Source organism: Podarcis vaucheri (assembly GCF_965113315.1).
Source record: "Podarcis vaucheri genome assembly, chromosome: 11".
NCBI classification, from domain to species: Eukaryota; Metazoa; Chordata; class Lepidosauria; order Squamata; family Lacertidae; genus Podarcis; species Podarcis vaucheri.
In genome coordinates, this window is record NC_138749.1 from 63,294,315 (window position 1) to 63,320,006 (window position 25,692).

General features: G+C 42.3%; 1 protein-coding gene across 1 annotated transcript in view; it reads left to right on the forward strand.

The window, feature by feature from the left end:
• Positions 1 to 25,344, forward strand: part of TRPM6 (transient receptor potential cation channel subfamily M member 6) — an 84,010-nt gene extending 58,666 nt beyond the window's left edge. The window contains exons 30-37 of the mRNA XM_082241456.1: positions 1,609 to 1,656; positions 5,290 to 5,355; positions 5,644 to 5,930; positions 6,689 to 6,771; positions 9,535 to 9,740; positions 13,232 to 13,283; positions 23,466 to 23,572; positions 24,944 to 25,344. Coding sequence (XP_082097582.1) covers positions 1,609 to 1,656; positions 5,290 to 5,355; positions 5,644 to 5,930; positions 6,689 to 6,771; positions 9,535 to 9,740; positions 13,232 to 13,283; positions 23,466 to 23,572; positions 24,944 to 25,080 — 986 coding nt within the window. The 3' untranslated portion in view covers positions 25,081 to 25,344. The remainder of the gene's footprint in view (positions 1 to 1,608; positions 1,657 to 5,289; positions 5,356 to 5,643; positions 5,931 to 6,688; positions 6,772 to 9,534; positions 9,741 to 13,231; positions 13,284 to 23,465; positions 23,573 to 24,943) is intronic.
• Positions 25,345 to 25,692: the final 348 nt, after the last annotated feature.

Consider the following 25,692-nt stretch of genomic DNA (forward strand, 5'->3'; position numbering starts at 1 on the left):
TTGCATAGTTATAAAATGTATATTTAGAATAGACCTTGGTCTTTTCAAAAGTCTATTAATATCAGCTCACCATTTTTAGACCCTATAGTTGTGGTACATAATTCAGAGGTTGACTTGGAGACTTCTGCAATGAAAATACACTTCCATTTATGACTTTTTTTAAAGTTAATGCTTCAGATAAACTGTCTTCAGAGGAGTCCTAGAAAAGATGAGGCCATGCTTTGCTAGACATCTGATGGTGAATGTCTGTGAAACCTGAAAGGTCACATATGTATCAGCCTAACAGATTGGAGACCTGTGCTCAAACTAACAAAATGAATTTCAATAGGGACAAATGTAAGGTTATGCATTTAGGCAGGAAGAACCAGATGCACAAATATAAGATGAGGGACACCTGGCTTGCCATGTGAAAAGGATCTAGGGGTTTTAGTAGACCACAAGCTTAACATGAGCCAACAGTAGAACCCAAACCAAGGTAAAAGCTTACAAATATATGCACAAAGCATAGCATATAGTTGCTTGTGTGCCACCATACATGAAGTCAGTTTAGACATCACTCCAAAGTATAGTTAGCACAAGCCATGGTTTGCACACCATGTGTCTGATTCTGGTTTGTCAGAGAAGCTAACCATGTATTGTCAGTTCAAACTGCATCACACCTAACCATAGTTAGGCATTCCAAACCATGCTCTGCCACTGATGATGTTTGAATTGAGCCTCTGTTTCAAGTAAGATTATGGTACACGGGTGGCACTGTCGGTTAAACCACAGAGCCTAGGACTTGCTGATCAGAAGGTTGGCGGTTCGAATCCCCGCGATGGGGTGAGCTCCCGTTGCTTGGTCCCAGCTCCTGCCAACCTAGCAGTTCAAAAGCACGTCAAAGTGCAAGTAGATAAATAGGTACCACTCCAGCAGGAAGGTAAACGGCGTTTCCGTGCGCTGCTCTGGTTCGCCAGAAGCAGCTTAGTCATGCTGTACGCCAGCTCCCTCGGCCAATAAAGCGAGATGAGCGCCACAACCCCAGAGTCAGTCATGACTGGACCTAATGGTCAGGGGTCCCCTTACCTTTACCTGTTCAAGTAAGATCAGAGTTTGCTTTGTACATTATAGAATCTAGGCCATTTTATAAATGTCTCTTTTTATTAGTTTTGCTTCTTTATTATTTGTCTGTTTTAAATTTTACAACATCTTAGATGTTATGAGTTAATGAAGCAGTATTACTATAACATTATTGTCATCGTGTAGTTAATGGAATGCATAATGACTGAGGATGGAATTGAGGAGATCAGGCCTTTGGGCTCCCATGAAGCACAGTGGACAGTAAAGGGGTTTTTATCGTCCCTAAAGTGCCATTTCCAGCTCTTCAGCTTTGGAGAAGCTGAGTGTCCTTGAGTTGACTATTGCCTGTCATTCTGTGTTCTCCAGCATAATTATGTGTTGTTTTATTGACAGTTTACACAGGCTACATTTTGTACTTTATAACACAGTTAAAATACGGTAATTCCCTTCCATAGAATGCTAAGCCAGTCATATTATTTTCATTTATCTCTGCTTGCTTTGGTTAAAACAAAAACCTGTTGTTGTTGTTGTTGTTGTTGTTGTTGTTAGAAATCTCATCCTCCTTAAAGACTCAAGATCTGCACCATCATTACTCAGGTAAGTATTAATTATCTAAGTGATAGCTGAACTATTGCAGTAGTTGATAAGCATATTAATTCTTTTCCCCTGCCATTTTTTGATAGTCTCACTTGGAAGTAATTTGTTATCAAAAGCAAGATATTAATGTGATTTGTAACACAGAAGTGAGTGGGAAGATTATTTATCACTTTAACACTAGCTTCTATATAGCAAGTACTGTAGTTGTTGGTGAACCAAGTTTAGAGTTTTTTAAAAAAACTACTGGCAGGGAAGAAATGGCAGTTTCACAGCCAAAGACAACACAGGGAAATAATAGAGGAACCTACAGAAGCAACAGCTTGTTAATCTCTATTAATTTGTACTTGTCATAAAAATGCAATGTTTTCTGCATATTCTTGTTCCTACCATAAGTGGATTATCTTCATGTTTTGTTTGTTTTCAAACTGGGAATTTCTAAAGTAAAATTGCTCACATGGAAGGAATCTGAGGAGCATCCAGACCAACTACTGATCATTTACCCATATGCTGCATGAACTTGGTAAAAAGTAATGCGCGTCATCCACTTCCTCATGATCAAGGATGAGCCCCTGCCTTGTATGTCTGTAAACAGGGAGAGGTTATTTTTTATTGTAATTTTAGCAAATAGGTCAGGCTGATGGTGTCAGAGTCTCGGTTGCAGCCTCTCAGTTTTGTACACTGCTTAGAGTTCATATTTTATTAAGTGATTTATATTTTCTTCTAAATAAACAAGAAGTAAAAGGAAAAGTCTCCAAATCTTAGGAAGCCTGCCTTGTCGCTAGTGGGCCACAACTGATGTATCAGATCAAATGTAACAAAATAGCCTTCATAGCTTCTGATTTCCACCTTAAACTGATCAATTGCCAATTCAACCATTTGAACACTGCTCAGCCAGAGCTCTGTTTTACATTTTCCATCTGAACATCTGAACATCAGTAGAATGCCACAAAACTGGTTTTTTCCCCCTGTGAGGATAGTAAGAAATGTGTAGAACACACCAGTAGATGTCCCTATAGTCCACACTTACTTTAGAATCTGAAAATCTTTGCACATTTCAATTGAGAAGAGCACAGTTAAATGAAATTCCAAAGTTGTGTCAGATTTTCAGTCAATAACGGCCAGTTTCCCCTCCTATCTAGCTATTACATCATAAGTCCAATGAATGTATCAACAGAAATCAAACACACCTGCAATGGGTGAGTTGTGGCTAAGAATGCCATGGCAACCTGGTATGAAACAAAAGAGAGAATTTCTTTTGGGAAAATTGGTTGGGAAGATTTCCACTGCAAAATTGAGTTGGAGAACTATGTTTCCCCAAATATAATATTATCCTTATTTAGACCTATTTATTATTATTTATTTCTGAATCTTAACCCTCATTTGTTTTCTACCACTGGAATATTTCTTCAAATGCAGATTCTGTATGCCGTCTCCATCCTGAAGAATGGCTACTAGTTAGGTTGACTATTTAAGACTCTGAATAATTTTAAGATTCTGGGTTGGAAACACAGCCTCGCCCACTTCAATTCCAGCCTGTACCACAGATGGCTTGATTGACTTTAGGCAAGCTTTTTAAACATTCTCTACAGAAAAGAACCTAACACATATTGCCCTATGTTGCCCAATCGTTAATTTTCCTTGCTCTCCCAGAAGGGAAGGCATAGTATCTTCCTATGTTAGGTAAAACATTTCCATCATTTCTCACCTGAGGCTCTTCTTTGGGTGCCTCCCCCTCAAGCGGTCTGGAGGTTGGCAGGTTGGCAACAGGCCTTTTCTGTGGTGGCTCCCCGTTTCTGGAATGCCTGTCTTTAGGTACCAGGCAAACATGTTTCCCTTCAAACAGGTGTTGGGCTGATTTAACATTCTATGACCTTTTAAATATGACTTTGAGAAGGAGGTTATTGGTTTGTTTTGTTTTATTATGTATTTTGTGATTCCATTTTGTATTTTTAGTTGTGAACCACCTGTGAACTCCAGATGAAGTATAAAAAATTAAAAAATAATATAATAATCTCAACCATACCTAAAATAGAAGACTCCAGCATCACACAACACCCCAAATGTTGTTGATTATTTAATTAATTTACATGCCACTTAATGCTGAAATAGGCTTCTAAGCATATCAACCAGGGATGCTAAAATCTTACTGGCTGTGGGGCTGAGATTCCCCCCCCCCATTGATGTTCTGCTTAGAATAGGGGAACAAATAGGAGGGGGAGAGAGTTGAGGGCAAACTGTTCACTTTACTTTGGAGGCAGCTGTGGGACTGTTTTTCCTTACAACTTAAAAAAAATGCTACTTGAGGCAATTGGAGCAAATGTCATTCTAGGCTAGGGCTTCCTAGAGCAGTGTCTCTTTATTGAAAAAAGTAGTTCCTTTCTTTTTAAACCACTACAGTAACCCACCCTAAACAGCCCCTTGCTGAAAATGAAGCAGTTTTGCCCTCCTCTCCGAAAGTCATCAGACTTCCACTTCCACTTTGCAACCTGCAGTGTGGCCATAAATTCATTTTTTGGGGGTGGCGGCTGTTCAAGGTAAACTCAGTTCTAGGATATTCCCAAACCACTCCATCTCTGGTGAGTTGCTGTTAAGGCACTCTTATTTCCAGGAAAGATGCCTGCAGCCAAATCACACACAGATGCATGTGACTTTCTTCTTCTTCTTCTTCTTCTTCTTCTTCTCCTCCTCCTCCTCCTCCTCCTCCTCCTCCTCCTCCTCCTCCTCCTCCTATAGAACCTATAGCAGGATAGCAGGAACAGGCTATTTCTCTTAGTACTCCCCCCCCCCCAATCTCCTGGCTGCTTTTGTCCCTGCAAGGATAATGATAAAAACATGTCACTTATCTTTTCACCTTTAAGGAGAAAACCAACTGGGGTGTGTGTGATTTTGAGCTGGTGAAATGGCTGAAAGCAAAGGAGATTTATCACCCACTGCCTGTCAAAATTCTGCTCAAGATTACAGCCTCTAATGTCTGTCTTTCTTAATAAAGAGAGACGAAAAGTTATTCTTGTGACTACATACAACATGTTGCATAGCCTTTTACGTACTTGTCAGTACAACTCGTGTTCTTTCTTCACAGCCTACACAGTTCTTAACATAAATTATGACAGCAGCTGCATACAGACATGCTACTTAATTCATGCTAAGCACCATCTTCACCTGGTCTCAAATGGAAGACATAATAGTTTAGGCAACACCACCAAACAAACCAGGAACTAAGCAAATGAACCTAATAAATAATTCCTGCGTTGTCCCTAAACTTGACTGCTTGAGCTTGAGCCAAGGATTGCAGTGGTAGGGAAGATGGATGGGTTGCTATGCTGAGTAAAAACGAATGCATTATTATTATTAGTAGTAGTAGTAGTATTAATATTAATATTATTGGCTACCCCAGCTGTACTGCATATTTTTCATATAATGTTGCAGTGCAGAGTAGGGTGATGTGTGCTGTGAAGATGGGCAGTGGAAACCCAGTACTTGGAAAGATAAGAAATAATGCGGATTTGATTATTGGGAGCCAAGGGCCTCGTCCACATGCATATGTTGAGAAGTATCATCAAATGCTTCTGGGCAGAAAATAGGAGTAAATGATGCACTGCTCAAGTATGACCTACCTGACCTATTTCTTTGCAGCTGTCGAAAGGAACAATTTAATGAGATTGGCTCATACAATACCTTTCACACCAGTGCAGCTCTTTGGTGAGTACCAGCTTCTCTGTGAATGCACAAAGAGGGGAGTAAGCCCCACTGAAATTGGTGAGACTTACTTCTGAGTAGACAAGCATAGGAGTGCACCATTACTGGATGAAATCATACGGCATCGATATATATTACATCTTACCTCTTCATTGTGGTACCAAGAAACAACTGTTTTGTATATAAATAGTTTTAAGAAAACAAATTCAACATAGAGTATGCTGTTCTACTTGTATAAGTCAATGTGACTGTGTCCTTTCCAGATAATATTTCCAATTTATTTTGTCTTAGCTGGAGAAGAAGTGACCGTCTATAGACTGGAAGAGAGTTCTCCACTGAATCTTGATAAAAGCATGTCCACCTGGTCACAGCATGGGATGGCGGCCATGATTCAAGTGTTGTCTCGGGAGGAAATGGGTGGAGGCCTAAGGAGAGCCATGAAGGTCATTTGCACCTGGTCTGAGAATGAAGTGCTGAAGTTGGGTCAAGTCTTCATTGTGAAATCTTTCCTTCCCGAAGTAGTTCAGTCATGGCAAAAGATCTTCCATGATGGCACCGTGCTCAATCTCTGCCTCAGAGTGCGTATGACTTGGCTAGAAATCTATACTGACTCCATGTGATCGTTGAACCCCTGTGAAGAATTATTTAACAGAAGTCTTTCCTGAAGTTGAATGCCTGACTACCTGAGAGGACCCTGGTGGCATAAATGGGAAATGTCGCCATTTCTGTCCCCTTCTGTTGTACCAGAAAATGTGTTGAAATTATATCCAAACATTGCACATAGAATATATTGGACACATTAGGCCGGGACAAACCAAAAATGACAATGTAACTATAAAAGTCAATGAAACCCAATTTGCAAGCTGCCTGCACTGCACAGAAGGCACCCCAAGAATGTTTTAATATCTGCTGTTTGAACTGAGGAGGTCAGACAATAGGGTGCTTTGTATCTTTGATTTATGCTAGAAAACAAACCATGGTCAGGCATTCTTAGCATTTAACAGCTAAGACTGTATCTTATGTCTTAAAACTGTTTATGACTGATGTTTGTTTTCTCCATCTAAGCCACAGATAGTGGTCAGGAGTAGGATCTCTCAGCTGGAAGCCCCCAGTGCAGCTCTTTCTTCAGCCATAAAAAGACTTACTGGGTGGCCTGCAAGCTGCAGGATCTTACCCCAAAGCGTAAATCGGAAATAATGGGGATGATGATAATACTGGCTGTCTTATTTCAAGAGCTGTTGTAAGAACTGTTGCAATAATGTAGCTGTAGTGACTTTTGTACTATTTTTGTTGTTGTTGAAAAACACTAAATACTATGGATTGTTGTTATTCCTAGGAAATACAGCAGCAAAGAGCTGCTCAGAAGTTGATATACACCTTCAATCAAGTGAAGCCACATACCATTCCCTACACCCCAAGGTAGGGAAGCTGTTTTCAGGCTTAACATGGAAGAGGTGAAACCTGTCTAGGTTCTGTATGAGATGCCTTGCTTAAGCAGATAATCAGTCAATGACGAAAGTCAGTATTACCAGGCAGGCAAAATCCTGGTTCAAAACTAAGACAAGTATTAGACAAACAAACCAATATTTATTTTATGAATTATTTATCAAGGTAACATACAGTTTTGCCGCACTATTCCACCATAAAATAGCACTTAAGGTGGCTAACAAAATAGCAGCAGCAGCAGCAGCATTAAAATAGAATATGGACTTTTGTCAAAGTTGTTTATGTTGCCATAACAGATATTTTCACAATTTTCTGATGGGTTGGGTAATAAACAAAGCAGTATTTGCTGCTGAGATGTGCTTCTTTAACCCTCCACTGACAGAGGTAGGGTCAAATGCACTCCAACAGCACAGAAAATTCCACAATTTTGGGGGGATAATTTTCTACAATTCCATGTTCCAGGTTGTCCTCAAGTGTGATGAGGTGTATGTTTGTTTCAGATGCTTCACTCCTTAACCGAGTAATCAATCAGTGCTTTTCCTCTTAAATTGTGTGGTCAATTCTACTCCTTTTGGATTGAATGAGGAACACAAAGAAATAGAGGCATTGACCTAAGCTCATTGGGGTGAAAGGAACCCTGCAAAACTCTGTTTAAAGTTATTAGAACTCAGCAACTCTACGGATAGACCAGAACTCATTCTGTCTATTTTGTGTGAGAAAGGAGCATAGAAAGGGAAAAAATACCCCAGTTTTTCTCATAATCAGTGGTGGGGTTTTTTGGCACACACAAAAAAAGTTCCTTGTGTGCCAGCACATAATGACTACTGGCACTCCAAATCAGGTAGTTTTGTGAGTACCCCACAAAATCTATTTACAAACTTGAATTTTATATTTTAAAAGTCCAATTAGAAGCTTCCTTGTGATCCTGCAAAACATTTTTTTCACCCTATCATTTTGCATGAAATGTACTATTCCAGCTTTTGGGATCATTGACATACCCCAGTTGTATCTGTACTTTTAACTTGGCTGGTGGTCAGACAACTCTCAATCAATGACTTTTAGATGATAATTTGTTCATGAAAAGGTCTTTGTAAAATGTGTTGTAGAGGGTGACCACCAGAACCTTTGGGATGCCATGTCACTGGTTTATTTCAGAAGAATCATTACAATTGTCAGCTACAACACTGAAGTACCAGGGTAGGATACTAGCTCCATGCTCTGCGCAATCATGTAATTTGTCCTTAGAAGACAGCACCTTGCTAATAGCTTGTGGTTAAATGTGGGATGGCTTCAGTGTAAATGGAAGCACCCCTCCCCCCCACTAGCAAGCATTCATTCATCAGAGTATCAGAGCTCAGAACTCGTTCTGCCATGAAATAAAATATAGAGGCCAGGCCAGACCAGGTCACTGATGGATCAGGGCACAGTCTGAAGAGAAGTAAACTCTGGACAGCTAGCCCCAAACAGCCCTTCATTATGTGGAGGTGGCTGGCAGCTGGTGAAGAACTAGGGAAGGCTTCTGAAAGAAAGCGGCACCTCTAGATTCAGGCGGTGGCCTGGCTAAGACCAGACTCATCTCAGCTCCTCAGCCTTTCATAGTTCTCAGCTCAGTTTCAAAGCTATAGCAGAAAAAGAAAACCCATTTGAGTTTATGTTTTAGTTTTCTGTACCATGTAGAGGTAATATATTTAAACACCCACCTGTGCAGCTCAATTTCAGATTTCTCCATCTAGCCATACTTATTTGATGAGAGATCTCATAACTTGGTTCTGAATACTTAGAATAAAATTTTACAATTTGTTTTACAAGCAATTTTATAGAGTATCAAGAGTAATATTGGCCTTTTCCTCATAAAAAAATCTGAACGCTTTATCAAAGTGAAAACCAGTGTTCCATTTCAGAAGAGTTTTTAACCTGGTTTTTATTAGAAGGGATGAGCCTATAGTATATGATTTTTAAGGACTTTGACCACACTTGTTTGGAGATCTGCAGCTAGACCAGTAAAGTTGCTATTTTCTGTCTCACTGGATGGCTCCGGTACAGAAATAGATACTTTTGATCATTCTGTGATTGCCTTTTTGTTACAGCTTTTTATAAGCTCGATGTAAAGCATCTTGCCACAGACAGGAGTGTTTTCATGACTCAGTGGAATTAAAAGGAAGTTAGTTGTGCACAGGAGTTTAAAGACAAATGTGTTCCCTTTTGACTTGAAAGAAAATGTTATTTATATAAATTTATTGTTTTTTGTTAAATAGTAGGGCTGTGCATTTGCCTTGGATGAGGCATGATTCTGAGGTAAGAATCTCCACCTCAGAGATATTAGGACCGCCTAGAAGTTCATGGCAAAGCAGGAAAGCTCTGAGACTTTGCCACCACTTCAGAGTCTTGGGAGGGCTTCTAGGATTAAACCCAATTCTGCCAAAAAGCCGCAAAAAGGTATATAGGTGTTAGTTGATTTCCCACTTTAAGTCAATGGGAAACCCATCCGAAGCTTCAGAAAACAAGATGGGATGACCTCTGTTCTGAGGCAAAGTTGCAGGTAGTGACTGCACTTTGGCATTTGCCAGATATGTAAATTATTTTTTGTTTTCATTTCATCAAATGCAGCAAAAGAACATTTGCTGCCCCTGCTCTGCTAAATCTGCCCACCCCCACATATTTGGCAATAGTGGTGTGGCTCATGGGAAGATGTTCACCACTCAGATAACTTCCTGACTGACAATATCCTTCTTTCAGGTTCCTGGAAGTCTTCTTAATATATTGCCATTCAGCCAACCAGTGGCTTACAATAGAAAAGTACATGACTGGAGAATTCCGCAAGTACAATAACAACAATGGGGACGAGATCACGCCTAGCAATTTGCTGGAAGAAATGATGCTGGCTTTTTCTCACTGGACTTATGAGTATACTCGAGGAGAGCTCCTTGTGTTAGATTTGCAAGGTAAGTGAGAACCAAAAATACTCTGCTGTAAAACTGAGGGAGGCCATTCAACCCTTATGTACAACATAAATGAAAACAAGGACTAGAGACAGCTGTAAGCTCTTCACGCTTTTATGACAGTTTCTTTTCATTGAAATTATGACAAGTAGTTTGGGGCCCAACTCAGTTTCCTTACTGACTCCCCTTGGATTGCCACCTCATCATTTAGATGGCTTGGTCTTTTTAAAGAACTCTCTCACATAATAATGGAACTCTTGTGCCTCCTACACTGCTTGAAAACTGATTTGGTTGCCATCCTCTTCCTCTGTCTGCTGTAGGGCAGAACAAGATTTCCAGTAGCCACAGGGAGATGGATGACGGGATGGTAGGGGCAGGGCAGCATTAAAGAGATATGTAATAACCTCTCAGTGCTATCTTTCTTTTAGGGAAATGTGCAGTTGTGCTCTGCTGACTTCTGCAATTGGTTTTTGTCAAAAATTAGCAGGGTTATACAACACAAATGTTTCAGTAAATGTGGGCTGAGCTGTGCTAAGTTCACCTGCCCAACGCACCACTGCCCTTGTGGGAAAACAACACTTCCAAAAAGACAAATGAGTTGCATCTACAGAAGGAGTAAGCACACTCACACCTATGAAGACCACGCTCTCTTCTGTCCTTCTCACACAAAAAAGCCAGGCCTGAAGTGAACTAAGTTCTGCTCAGAGTAAACCTGTTGAAGTTGATGGACCTACATAGGTCTATTCTATGAGTGACACTGGGTACAACCCTCACATGGAAGAAGCATTGGGACAAGAAGCATTGGGGGGGGGGGTTAGCAAATGGGCACAAAATGGGCCCTACATAAAACAGAAGGGTCCATTCCAGGCACAGAAGTGAATAGGGATGCTCCTGTTCAAACAGCAGTTTCACATGTAAATCAGATCTTACACACATACAAGCGCTGGATAGGGACTAGGGTGTTTTAAGGGAAATAGTAGACAGTTTTGAAAAGATGAACAACCACCTATAAAGCAGTAGCAATATAATTGTCTGTTATTGTGTCAAAGGAAATGTGTACTGGAAGATAAAGGTTTAATTTATTTACAGTGTGCAAAAGGCCTGAATTACACCGAGACACATTTTTCAAACAAAATAAACCTTCCAGTCCCCTAACCTCATTTATTGTTATCTTCACATTCAAAATTTAAGAGTCAAGTGATTTAAAACTGCTGTGTGGGTGGCTTCTTTTGAAAGCTTAAGTGCATGTGAAGGTCTTTGCACAGAGCCATGGAAGACTTGTGGGGAAGTTTGTGCATACTGTATCAATAAAAGATAACAACAAACTCTGACATATTCAGTTCAGCTTTCAGGAAAGGTTTGGATTTCAATATTGTGATATTCTTAAAATTCATATTCAGGCCATGGTGCTCCAAGCATCCCTTTGTCCATAGCACAATAATAGTTGCATGCTCCTAAAAGCATAATAAGCAATTAATGTGCTATTCAGAGAGTGAAAATCACTGCTGCCTTGGTCAGTGGGGGTGGGGTGCAGAATGATGTGGTTTTCTGCATGGCTCTGTAGTATTACATATTGTAACCTGCTCTGGGATTGGCTGGTGAAGGTGGGTAATAAATTTAAGATTAATATATTTATTTCAAAGAATTTCAGACTGCTTAACCCCAGCAGAGACAGATTTAGGGGAGCACAACCAGTTCGGCTGCACTGGGCGCGGAGCCTGGGGGGCACTGCTGGGGATGACACAACTATGATTTACAGCAGAGTGCGAGAAGTGGAGGGGTGCCAAATTTTGGCATTGCACAGGACACTGCTGAAATTTGGGACCCCAAGATCTGCCACTGTTCCTAGTAATCTCTAAGAAGTGTACAGGGGACCCAACACAATAATAGTAAAAATGAGTTAAAACTATTGTTATGTATTCAGTGGTCTGTGTTTTTGCCTGAGCTTGAGTCTGGACTATGGATTCTGAGCTCCTGTGTTCTGATTCACTAAATTATGTCCAAGCACAGAACATTTCAGGATTTGGGTCTCTGCCATTGGCCCTTGAACTCTGAGTCGTGATTCGCAGCTTGGAAGTTTAGACAGCCAATCATGTTGGGAGTGGGAGTGGCCTAGGCTTTCAGGAATGTATATAAGGAATTGCTTTGCCCCTGTTTCCCAGTTATGTAGTTCAAGAAAGGTTCTTGCTGTTATCACTGTGTCTTGCCTCATGGGAACCCACTTAACTATAATATCAGAATTCAATTAAAAAGCCTGCTGGAGGAGGAGGAGGAGGAAGTAGTATTCAGTAAGCACCAGACATTCAACAGTGATGGGACCTCTCTGATCTCAACTAGAAGGAAGTTCCACAAAATGGGAACCACAGTACAATGCACTGAGCTCCATGTGGCTATGAGCTGTGCCGCTGAATTCTTGGAAAATCTGAATCTCAGCAAGAGAAGCACCGCTGGACACAAATGTCAGCCATTAAGTGGGAATTTCACTTCTGCACCTCTCCTCAATTTTACCTACACCCAATTTTAATTTATGCCATCACAATCTAGGAAGGTTGGAATTTAGGCAAATTGTGAAGTAGGCCCAGTGAAAAATGTTTGTCACTGGCTTCTTAGATAAGCCTAGTCTTGTACTGGAGATTCTATAGATATGTGTATATATTGATATTAATATCCATATCTATCTATCTATCTATCTATCTATCTATCTATCTATCTCCATCTGATAACAACACAGCTGCAAAATATTCATATGCACAGATGGGTTTGTAAGGAACCAGGTACAGCACTTAATATACACAAAATGTAATTATTTTTATCCAGGATGGCAAAGCTGAATTAATCAGTAGGCTAAGTTTGAGCACACAAGATCCCCCCCCACCCCGATCCAATAGCTGAGGTCTGCGCATGGAGATCCAAGAGCACATGTGCAGCTCTGCACTCAGCTAGACATCTGCAAATAAAATGTTTTAAAGTGTGTTTTAAGTGCAGTGTACAATGTGACACTAGACGGGTGGCAGAACTAGACACTAGACAGAAAATTCAATGTAGTTTTAAAAACTCTTTTAAAAAAAGCATTTTCAAAACAGTTTTTATATGTATGTAGATTCCACCTCCGTCTCTATAGAGACTGGTCTATTTCTTTCAGTATCACAGAAGTCTCAATGCACACCAAAGGGCATCGCTTGAACTCGATTTTTCCTGACATTGATATATAGTTCTTGCTCACATATATTTCAGGTGTCCATTTGGATCTACAAAACACTTTAGACTGATGTTGTTGTTGTGGTAGTGGTGCATTAAAATTGAAAAAAGAATAAAAATTAGCTTCAAAAATGAAATGAGCATGCAACATTTGTTGTAATGTTGTTTTTTCAGTTTCTGCCCTATAAAGTGGAAGGTTAGATAGCTGTAAAATGATTGCATAGGCTACAGTCTCAAAAATGATTTTTTAAAATGCAGTTTCCTTCTAATATACTTGATAAATTTGACTTCTACAGGGGTTGGAGAGAATCTTACAGACCCATCCGTTATTAAACCTGAAGACAAGCAGTGAGTATCTGGCGTCACTTTATCATACCAAATGTGACATCTTTCATGTGATTCAATTAATATTCCATATTAGCTGTGATGTGCATATGCATATTTGTCACACTGCTGACAGGGGCACTATTTGTGTTTTTGCTATCATTGCAGTTAAATGCTTGTATATTTCTAATGGACCTAATAGAATACTGTGATGCCCTGCAATGCAACTAAGCTTAAAGGCCACCGGACAAACTTCATATAATGCCAGATGCAGATGCTTATCTCCTGGAAAACATTGGCTACAGGCTGGGTGCATGTAGTATTTATATTGAATTATCAGACCTGGTTTTCCAGTTCTACTGCAAATACAGTTGAAAGTGCTAATTTTAATATACAGTGTCTTGGAGGATCACTTAGGCCTTGCTTATCTTGGAATGCTTTCACATATATCTTCCTGAACTGAATGACAGTGCAAGAAAGATTTGAAAAGTTGGATGTGGAGTTATAAGCTCCAGGAGTCATGGACACCTTTTGTTTTGAAACTAGGTATTGAATGTCTTCACATTCATGGGTCAGGCTTGCCAAAACAGGACCCCCAAACTCTTAGAATGGTGAAACTGAGAATAGTCCCAAGAATGAAGTGGTGTCTAGTCTCAGCTTCCATGACACTAGTTTAAAGGAATTATTTGTTGAGCAGGTTATTGCCCCAAATTGTTTCTAGACTGACAAAAATGGGACAATCTTGCCTCAGGCTGACTAAGAAACATCAGCTAGACTTGCTGGCCAAGGGCTGCATTGGCTGGCTGGGCTTCCCCCTCTGTGGGTGGGCAGGGGGCACGGCGCAGCCCTGTGAACCCTCAGTGTCCCACCCCGCCCAGTAGCGGCAGAGAGGCTTGGGCAGGCACAGTGGGTTTTCTTTACCCTCTGTGCCCAGCCCCTGGTCTTGCCTGGGGCATGTGTGTACGCACCCCCCCAGGTGCCAGTGAAGGATGCAACGCCATTGGTGTTTTGGAGATCTACTTGTGTGACTGACTAGCCTGACATAAGGACATAGAAGCAACCAGTGTTTAGTTTTGCAAAGAAAATATATTCATGTTTAAATATCCTTGGAAGTCATGTCTTCTGCCATTATGTGTGCAGGATGCCATGGGTTATTCAGCTGCAAAGGAAGAGCTCTCTGCACATTCTCAAGGCCGTCTCTGTATGATACTATCCCTGATTCAAAACAATAGTGGCTTTGCTCCATGTTCTTAGGTATTCTACCATTCCTCCTATACTCTCTGCTCCACCCACCCTTTTCTCTGTAAGAATGCTTTCCTGGTAGTAATTTTCCATATAAGGGTTGAAGTGATTGCCCAAAGCATCAGTTAAGAAAAGCATTTGGGTAATTACACTTAAGTAAATCCATGGAGAGGAGTAATCATGTCAATCCCCTCTGCTTGTAAAAATTCAGTTGGAGATGCTAGTTTCTTTAATGCATGGTGTCTCTGAAAGTTTACAATCAGTCTGGGACTTGTCCCACTATATTTTATCTGGGAAAAAGTTCTAGTTGCAAAAGGACTCTCTAGGTTGTGCCCAAATCTTTGGTCAGAGAATTCAAAAGCTTGCATATCCCTATATTAGCAAAAGATATTTTATAAAAGATTTGAACCTTAAATACCTTGTACCTCTTTGTCCTGTTTTGCTTGTTTGCAAAATTCTCTGTCTCTGGAGACAGTGCTTATATGCGGAGAAGGCAAGGGAGAATTTGCTTTTCCCCTTTGCTGTTTTAACATATAGAAATAAAATGCACTGACTATGGGCAGCATTTTTTTGTACATCCTCTTATATGAGATCTAGAGGGTTAATTACTTTCTCAAGAATAATGGTGGGTAAGTAATACTGCTATTTAATGAGCATTGATCCTAGGTGCCAAATTGCAGAAATATATTAAGTGGGGATGCAAATACTGTAAATGCAATGTATTGCTCTATGTTTTTTATTGTGGTTATTGTAATGCTGGATGTTGCACAGAATCACTATTACTGTATTCTGGCAACTATCTGAAATCTTCAGTCGCCAGTACTTTACTTACCTAAGAAATGTCTGTCCAGTTCGTGTGTAGCTAAATCAAACAGATGAGACACTTTGTTTATCCTGGGAGAGCATTTTTAAATACAGTGCAATTCATCTGTAGTCTTCGCTTTTCTAAATAAGTATAGAATGAATTTAGTGGTTATGCTGTCTTAGACTTGAGAGTAAGAAGGGTAACTGTGCAGCACAACATGTGCTGATGTTTTGTACTACAAGTTCAGGCCCATATCTCTCACAACAGATGGTTCTACTAGAGAGGGGTTTCATTGTTGTTTTGTGTAGGAGACATTTTCTTCAGCTCCATTCCAGACTACATGGTCCAGACCACACAAATACATACTGGCTGATAGCAGGTCCTGTTGATTTATGTGAATAAATTGCGTCATATGCTGCAACAGAGGAAAACAAAATACATTTCAGAGTAAATAATGCTAGCAGTACCAGGCAGTGTGTGGCATATGCTCAAGATCAAGGGACATGGGTGGCCCTGTGCACTGAGCCTCTTGGGCTTGCCAGTCAGAAAGTTGATGGTTCAAATCCATGAGAGGGGGTGAGCTCCTGTTGCTCTGTCCCAGCTCCTGCCAACCTAGCAGTTCGAAAGCACGTCAAAGTGCAAGTAGATAAATAGGTACTGCTGCCATGGGAAGGTAAATGGTGTTTCCATATGCTCTGGCACTCATTACAGTGTTCCATTGTGCCAGAAGCAGTTTAGTCATGCTGGCCACATGACCTGGAAGGCTGTCTGTGGACAAACACCGGCTCCCTTGGCCTGAAAGCGAGATGAGCACCATAACCCCATAGTCACCTTTGACTGAACTTAACCATCTAGGGGTCCTTTACCTTTCCTTTACCTTATTCTCAAGATCAGCCTTAGGTCTTATTAGTTAAGTTAGTTCCTATTTTTATTCAGGAAACAACAAGAAATATGTAATCACAAACTAATGTGTGCATGTAACGTTCCTTTTCCATGTAATATGCATAATCTGAGGGTGGTTTTCATAAAAATCATAGCCCTGAGTAACTGCTAGATTGTCACACTGCTGAATTTTCTAAATTTTGTTGGAGAACTGCTGTTTCTCAATGAAGCAGAGCAGAGGCCCTGAGTTTCACTCAGCATGGGGGGCGGGGCGGGCTGTTGTGCATATGTGATGTCATGCGCATTGTGATGTTGCACAACTGTCACAGACCTCCTAAGTGCTGGTTTGGTGTATCTTGGTGCTCTGTGGCCCAGGGCAGCCTTCAGCCAGGCCGTGCCAGGCCGTGTGGCATTTCCCCACCCTGCGGGGCAGAACAACCTCCAGCCAGGTCACGCAGCATCTCCCAAGGAGGCAGAGGACAGCAGACTAAAGTAGGAGGGAGGGGGAGGCAGGCAAGGAAGGGCTCGGCCTCCTTTGTTCCCTCCATTGCTTAGCCCCATCCCAACAGATACTGGGGGGCTGAAGATGCCTCATCCCTGTAGAGTTGGCATCTATGAAACAGAAAGAAGGTACATTGCAGACCCACTCACCTTGGCGGGATTGGTCCAGGATTCAAATGGTTAGATGCAGCAGCAGAGCAAGGGGCCAGCCAGGGCAGGACGTTCCGCAGGGCCTCCCAGGAGTCTGCCTGCTTCCTCCCACTCAGCCGCCCTACACCTGGGGGGAGGCGGCAGACGGACCGTTTGGGCAGCGCAGAGCCTGCGGGCACCCAAGCCGCCACGTCACTCCCAGGAGAGACATGTGGCTTGGGCACACTGCAGGCCCTGCGGTGAGTGCTGCCTGGCATTTTGTCACCCCCCTCAGTGGTGACACCCGGGGTGGCCAGCCCCCACCGCCCCACTTCCTCTGACCCTGCATAGGGACCAGGTGACCCTGACAGGTAATCATTATAACTTACTACAGAGCAAATTTTGAGAAACCAAAGGATGAAGTGAGCAAGTTGATTGACATGGAGAACAATGACACCAGGAGTTATCAGGAAAGCAGTGGCCGAGGCTGGATACGCAGGTCAAAGATTACTACGTCCAAGATTTCGTTATGAAACTGTTGACTTTTACAAAGGTGTAATTTATTATTATTTTACAGTATGGATTATAGACACAGAGAGCACCATCTGTATAGATAATAATTTTGCCATGTTGTTCCTATATACCTGTGGTCTTCTGTCAAAGTCATTTCTAGCTGTAAATCACTGTGGGAAAGCTGTAAGGAGCAGAATTGTATTTGCGGCAGCAATAAAATAAGACCTGGTGCAATTTGGCAAAAAATGGAACCCAACCTTCTGGATGCGTAAAAAACTGAAATGTTTACAGGACTCTTAAGAATATCGTGGATCCGTTCAAAATTATAGTTTGTACAGGGCTTTTTTTCAGCTGGAACTCACTGGATCTCAGTTCCGGCACCTCTCAGGTTGGCACTGTTGCCATTGTAAGAGAACAAGGGAGGCGTTCAGGATGAGCTCCAGCACCTCTTTTTCTAGAAAAATAGCACAGAATTTGTACCTTACGGCCCATTCCACTGTCTTGCTTGGTGTTCAGAAGCAGCAGGAGTTTTTGAAGTAAACCTGTAAGCAGGGCCAGTTTGGGGGAGGGGTGCAGGGGGGCATTTGGGGCAACCTCCAAGTGGGCCTAGATTTAGTCCTTTCTTAATTTTGGGGGTATTTGATTCTTCTCTCAACTTGTTTCTACCTGCAGCAGACCAAAATGTGACACCCACTCTCAGCCTAGAGCTGCAAACTTAAGCAAATGAGCTGCAAACTTAAGCAAATGAGCTGCAAACTTAAGCAAATGAGCTGCAAACTTAAGCAAAACTTAAGCAAATGAGAGGTATGATTTGGTAAAAGACGTTGGTTCTCTCTTTTGTTCGCAGATATTTCGTCATATTTAATTACATCTCACTTCTTTGGTGTGTGGCGCTATTTTGTTTTGTGTTCCTTCATTTTAATTTTTTTATTCTGCCTAAAGCTGGAAGTGGCCTAGGTCTCTCTGGACCACTGAAACTGGGTGTCCCTCATCATTGTTCTTGCTGGCCAGGGCTGGGAGCAGCACACAGGCACTCAAAGGCTGGGCCAGTATTCTCTGTAAAACGGACTGCAAACACACACACACACACACACACACACACACACACACGAAGCATGCCCCAGAACCTTTTGCAATTTGCAGTGTTTCTGAAATGCAAAAAATTCGAAAAGCGCCATAGACAGTAGAGTCTGCAGCGAAATAAGCACTCCAGCATAAGTGTGCGATGAGATAACATTCTTTTTATTGCTAAAAGAGATATAGCATAAAATAAATATCTAAATATAACAGTTTTATACTTTTCACACACACCTCTATTTATAGTTAACCCTATGTTGTAAGCATCCCAGGGTGGGATACTGAAGCACTCAGTTAAAAAGAAAAACCAAACAGAATATGCATAAGAAAACATAAAAACCAACAAATTTGGTAATAAATATACACAACGTCCCATGCTACCATTTAAAAAAAAGCCAGTCACAGGACTGGAACCATTCCTTAGCCATATTCCTAATGAGCCTGGAATGGTTTCCATTTTAATATGACTTTGATATCTCTGCCAATAGTGGGTTTTTCTTCTTCACACTCAAGTGTCACAGAAGACTAGTACTGCCTGCATTTCATCCTGAGCTTTGGGTTTTCAGTGTCTGTAACACTTTCTTCTTTACAAATTTTTGCTTGGAAGTGTTTGTTTCACTCATTTTCCAAAAATATTTTTCACCCAGAACCAGTGTGAAAAATAAAAGCTGTGAAGCTGCAGCAATAAACCCAATATAGATTGAAATTCCAGCATGATGTTCTGTTAGAATGGGAGGCACTCCCAAAACCTCAGGAAGCGGAATTCCTTCATTTGTTAATATAGAATGAAGATTCCATGAAATTGAAATAAGTACACATGTACCTGCTGCCAACTCCATCATTGCTCCAATTGAAAAGAGCGTAGCAATGAAATTGTCGTGTTTTCCTGGCTCAAAGATGTTATATAGCGCAAAGGGCATACAAAGAACGGTCACCACATTGGCACCTGAGGCCAAATGCATCAAGTCCTGGGCCGTGATGATTTCAGCTGGTAGGGACGCCTCATCATTTAATGGTATGCATATAATGTTAGTTTTCTTCATTGTAATTCTTCGCACGGAACAGGCGCCCCAGATCCCAATGCCCACAATGCCCTGTTGGTTGCTGCCCATGATGTTCTCTACCGGCCACACTCTCCATTCAAGGTTGGCAGATGTGGAGCAGATGCTCATTAGGCAGCCCAGGACAGCCAGGAGAAAGGCACCTAGTTGCACGCAGGACACCCTGCACAACAGCCGGACTGGGAAGGAGCCACAATGCACCTAGGGTGGAACTTCTGCTTTGGTACTGGGAAGGTTGGTGGTAGAAGGCATGCTGGAGAAAAACACAGACAAAAGATAACCGTTAGATACTTAGGTGCAGTATCATGTGGACATCTCCTAAAGTTTGAGCAAATAGTGATGTGCAGCTAAAACAATGCCATCATTCTAGGGCAAATTCTGCATTTCCCATCTTGAGACGTAGGAATGGAAAAGTCTGCTGAACCTGCAATCGTAAGTGCCAGGAATCAGATTTTCCCAGGGGTGAAGAAATTGCACAACCGCACAACTCCTTTTGTTCTATGGACCCCCTCCATGCAGATAATTGGGCTCTTGTCTTATCCACTCCTCTGCATTTCTGTGCTCCCCTCCCTTCCCTCTCCATTGTTAAAATGTCAGGCATGATCCCACCAAAGTTATGCATTTTACCCTTGAAAGAAAGTTTGGTGCAACAGACCAATACAGCTACTGTTCAGGAAAGAATCTTTTCTGACTTTAGTCCTCATTCTCCCTCCCTCCCTCTCTCCCTCCCTCCCTCTCTCTCTCTCTCTCTCTCTCACACACACACACACACTGTGAAAAGCCTACCAAGTGGCTCTGAGACAGGGCAAAAGGAAATTTTAAAAAGTCAATTTGTTCCTATCTGAGAAAACACTGCTATGTTGGTGGGGAACTGAGGAGTGCTGCATATATGCACCTATGTGAAATCAGTTCCTCAACCAGTCTTTTTCCCAGGGCAAGGGCTTTTTTCAGGTCTTTCTCTTCCAGTGTCTGACCTAAGAGAAGACCTGAGAAGAACGAAGCTGGTCTGAGCTGGTCACTGGAGCAACTGCTCCTTGGAGTTCTGAGGCAGTTTAGAATGCAGCTTGCTTTGAATGCTTGGAACAACACAAATCATAACTCCATGGTACTGGTCGTTTGGAACATTTGGCAACTGCTTGGATGCATTCGAATACCAGTGTGATTCTGCAACTTTTAAAAGATACTTTTTCGTTAGATGTAAGCTTATGCAAAGATTGGATGCAAAATGTGGAAATAAACACCCCAGCTGCCAGTTCCAAAGGAATGAGCAAGCAAGATTTGAAATAAACAAATACACAAATAAACAAATATTTAGTTGTTTCCATTGGGTTTGAACACCACTTTGAATTACAGCAACTTTATTCAGTAGCGCTGGTGGATCTGACTAGTCCAGTTTACCTTTTCTAAAAATGAAAAGCTTTATAAAAACTCTATGGGGACAGGCCAGTATTATCTCCATATTACAGTCTGGCAGACGTGTGGAGACATCGCGTACTGTGAAATAATTTCTTGCTTACGTTAGGGCCACTTTGTAAATTCATGATGACAGGGATCTTTGAATCAGAGGTTTCCCAGCTCATTGGTTGCTTTCCTGGTCACCCAAATATCAACTCTTTTGACTCTTTTGAGATTCGCTGATCTTCATGTGCTATGGACTCATAATATTTGTTTGTAGATTTATCAGTCTTCTACAGAGGCTTTTTCTGAACATACTTGTGGGCATTCCTTCCCTTATAAAATGTGGGACTGAAAATATCCAGCAATCCTAATCTTCTTCCAAACGTGGCTGGTGTTGTTGTTGTTGTTTAGTCGTTTAGTCGTGTCCGACTCTTCGTGACCCCATGGACCAGAGCACGCCAGGCACTTCTGTCCTCCACTGCCTCCCGCAGTTTGATCAAACTCATGCTGGTAGCTTCAAGAACACCATCCAACCATCTCATTCTCTGTCGTCCCCTTCTCCTTGTGCCCTCCATCCTTCCCAACATCAGGGTCTTTTCCAGGGAGTCTTCTCTTCTCATGAGGTGGCCAAAGTATTGGAGCCTCAGCTTCACGATCTGTCCTTCCAGTGAGCGCTCAGGGCTGATTTCCTTCAGAATGGAGAGGTTTGATCTTCTTGCAGCCCATGGGACTCTCAAGAGTCTCCTCCAGCACCATAATTCAAAAGCATCAATTCTTCGGCGATCAGCCTTCTTGATGGTCCAGCTCTCACTTCCATACATCACTACTGGGAAAACCATGGCTTTTACTATACGGACCTTTGTTGGCAAGGTGATGTCTCTGCTTTTTAAGATGCTGTCTAGGTTTGCCATCGCCTTTCTCCCAAGGAGCAGGCATCTTTTAATTTCGTGACTGCTGTCACCATCTGCACTGATCATGGAGCCCAAGAAAGTAAAATCTCTCACTGCCTCCATTTCTTCCCCTTCTATTTGCCAGGAGGTGATGGGCCCAGTGGCCATGATCTTCGTTTTTTTGATGTTGAGCTTCAGACCATATTTTGCGCTCTCCTCTTTCACCCTCATTAAAAGGTTCTTTAATTCCTCTTCACTTTCTGCCATCAAGGTTGTGTCATCTGCATATCTGAGGTTGTTGATATTTCTTCCGGCAATCTTAATTCCGGCTTGGGATTCATCCAGCCCAGCCTTTCGCATGATGAATTCTGCATATAAGTTAAATAAGCAGGGAGACAATATACAGCCTTGCCGTACTCCTTTCCCAATTTGGAACCAATCAGTTGTTCCATATCCAGTTCTAACTGTAGCTTCTTGTCCCACATAGAGATTTCTCAGGAGACAGATGAGGTGATCAGGCACTCCCATTTCTTTAAGAACTTGCCATAGTTTGCTGTGGTCAACACAGTCAAAGGCTTTTGCATAGTCAATGAAGCAGAAGTAGATGTCTTTCTGGAACTCTCTAGCTTTCTCCATAATCCAGCGCATGTTTGCAATTTGGTCTCTGGTTCCTCTGCCTCTTCTAAATCCAGCTTGCACTTCTGGGAGTTCTCGGTCCACATACTGCTTGAGCCTTCCTTGTAGAATTTTAAGCATAACCTTGCTAGCGTGTAAAATGAGTGCAATTGTGCGGTAGTTGGAGCATTCTTTGGCACTGCCTTTCTTTGGGATTGGAATGTAGACTGATCTTCTCCAATCCTCTGGCTGGTGTTAGGTGGTGCTTATTTCCCAACTAAAGTTGTGTGTGCTTTGCTGTGGTTGCCTTGGAAGAAAAGCCCCCTCATTCTGCAACAAGGACAGAATAAAGAACTGCTTGGTTGGAGATGACTGAGCCCAGTGCCACCAGCAGAGGCAGAGCAAGCTGATAGGGTGCCTGGGGTGGCACGTGTGCCCTGTGCCCAAGGACCTGGCCAGCTACCCGCTGGGGTGGGGCCAGCCAGGGCAGGATGCTATGCAGTGCCTCCGAGGAGTCTGTCTGCCTCCTCCTACTCAGCCGCCCTACAGCTGGGGGGGGAGGCAGCGGGTGGACCGTTTGGGGCAGGGCGGAGCCAGTGGGCGCCCAAGCCTCCGTGTCACTCCCAGGAGAGACGTGTGGCTTGGGTGCGCTGCAGGCCCTGCAGTGAGTGCTGCCCAGCATTTTGTCACCCCCTCAATGGTGACACCCGAGGCGACCTGCCCCCCTTCCTCCGCCCTGGTTAAATGGTGGGAAAGCCTGCCAATAAAAACAGCCGGCCTGGGAGATGTGAGCCAGCCATGACGGGCGGCAACCTGTAACTGGGCAAGCAGCCACTATATATCTATATCAGGGTGGGGAACCTGTGACCCCCCCAGATGTTGCTGGACTCCAATTCCCATCTCCCCATCCAGCATAGCTAATCCTAGGGATGCCAGAATTTGCAATCTAGCAGCATCTGGGGAGTCAAGCCTCTCATTTTGAAGCATTTTAATTTAAACAAACTGCTGCCATACCACTGCTTTGCTTTGCAGTATTTTCGGAAATAGATAAATACACGGGCTAAAAATTTATTTGTACTGTTGTTTCTTCCAGATCTAGAGGGATGGTATTTGGACCAGCAAACCTTGGAGAAGAAGCAATCAAAAACTTCATTTCAAAGCATTGCTGCAACTCTTGTTGTAGGAAACTCAGACTTCCTGGTAAGCAATAGAAAAGCTCTGCATTCTGCTAGCTCCAGGCGCCATGAAGCCGTGGGTGGTGGAACCAAAGCATGGTGAAATTGCAATAAACACAGCACAACCACTTTGGATTTAAACAGGCCATGACTTCATTGATTAGAAATGTCAACAAGTTATGGTGTAGTGTGAATCCTGGATCAACCAACCCACTCTGGGCGGCTTCCAACTGAATATTAAAAACAGTACAGCATCAGACATTAAAAATTTCCCTAAGGAGGGCTGCCTTCAGCTGTCTTTTAAAAGTAAAATAGTTGTTTATTGCCTTGACATCTGCTAGGAGGGTGTTCCACAGGGCAGGCGCCACTACCAAGAAGGCCCTCTGTCTGGTTCCCTGTAACCTTACTTCTCGCAATGAGGGAACCGCCAGTAGGCCCTCGGTGCTGGATCTCAGTGTCCGGGCTGAACGATGGAGGTGGCTGTGATTGCACCTTATGCTCACTATGGCCTGCTTGACATGTCACATTAAAACATAGTTTATTTTAAAGTTGTCTCTTAAGGCAGTGCGCACCAAGCTTGAGCATGCTGCTCAAAAGCTCCCAACTCCCTCTGCTCCTTCCTAGCACTTTGTCCTGCAGGGAGGGAACAAACTAGAGCCTGACTTCACATTATGTGTGAACCAGCAGGCAGTTGTTTTGGCCAAACAAACCACAGTCAGAAAGTCAAGGTTTGTTCCCAGCTTCCAATCGTGGTCTGCTTGGGAGAAACTGGGTTTTTGTCTAAAAGAGGAAGGTATGGAGATGCAGTAATTGCTTTTCAAGATGGGGCAACTAACCCAAGAACTCAACTCACTTTCTATCCATAAACATCTGTTGATTTTTATACAGGATGGCATTTTTTAATGATGCAAACAAATGTCAAATACTTCTTGAACAGATACCACAGGGTGTCTTATAAATCTATGTTCCTAAGGATTTTACAAATTATTTTTTTCTTAAGCTGGTCCATCAGCCATTACCCCACTACTTTGCTACCCACAACTTGGTCAGCCCAACTCTCCACTCGTCTCTATTGCCCTTCTGAATCCTCTGCCTCTTATTCTGTTTCTTGGGCGCATCGGAGTTCACAATAAAGCCCATTCCTGATGAGGGGTCAGTTTGAGCCCAAGCACACAGCAGAAGGCACAAAAGGGTTTAAAAGCAGAAAAGTTGTTATGTTTGCTGAGTGATTCACTTCCCTTTCACTTCTTTGAAACCAGGACTTGTGTAGTGGGACTTGGGAAAGACAATAATATAAACGTGGTTTCTTTCCTGTTCTCTACCATGTAATGGATTGATTTAACACTTTGTATATGCTAAGGAATTATGATCAGAGTTTTCACTGTTTTCTCCACAGATCTGAAAAGGAACGACTACACACCTGGGAGGTTCAATCCAGCTTTTGAAGCAGAAACGGAAGCAATGGCAGCAGCAGGAGATGAGGCTCTTAACAATAGCGATGATGAGCCTTTGGAATATTGCACTCGATTGTGATGTAAGGGCTTGGCAGGCAGGGCCTTGCCTTTTGAGCACCTGAATGATGCCCGTTATTGAATTTGCCTTGAGGGACAAACAATAGGTGCTCAGATATGCCCATTGTCCATACATTTATACGCCAAGGAAATGAAAGCCATTTACATGCATGCCAGTGTGTGAACAAATATCCTATTGAAAATGGAACCTCTTTAGATACTGACTTCAGGGAACTTCTGTTTATAGATTGTGCCAAAATTATCCATTAAAGTCAATGGGATTGTTGAGATTTATTCAATTTATTTATGTTTTAGAAATGTTGCTGATAATAACAGTTTGGAGGAGAATGATGAGAAAATGAGTGGAAGAGATTTGAAAAATGGAAATTTCCCTGGAAGGAACTGCTTGATTTTCTCTCCCCTCCCCTCCCCAACTGAGAACTTTTATTTCTGGTGGAAACACTGCAAATCCCAAAAGCCACACAGGTTCCCCCAGCTGTCTAACTTCTACTGCACACACAGAGAGATTTTGTGAGCACTACCTCTCTCTCTCTCTCTCTCTCTCTCTCTCTCTCATACAGTACCAGCACCTATTTTTCTAGAAAAAAAGCACTGGTCACTGTCAAGTGTGGAA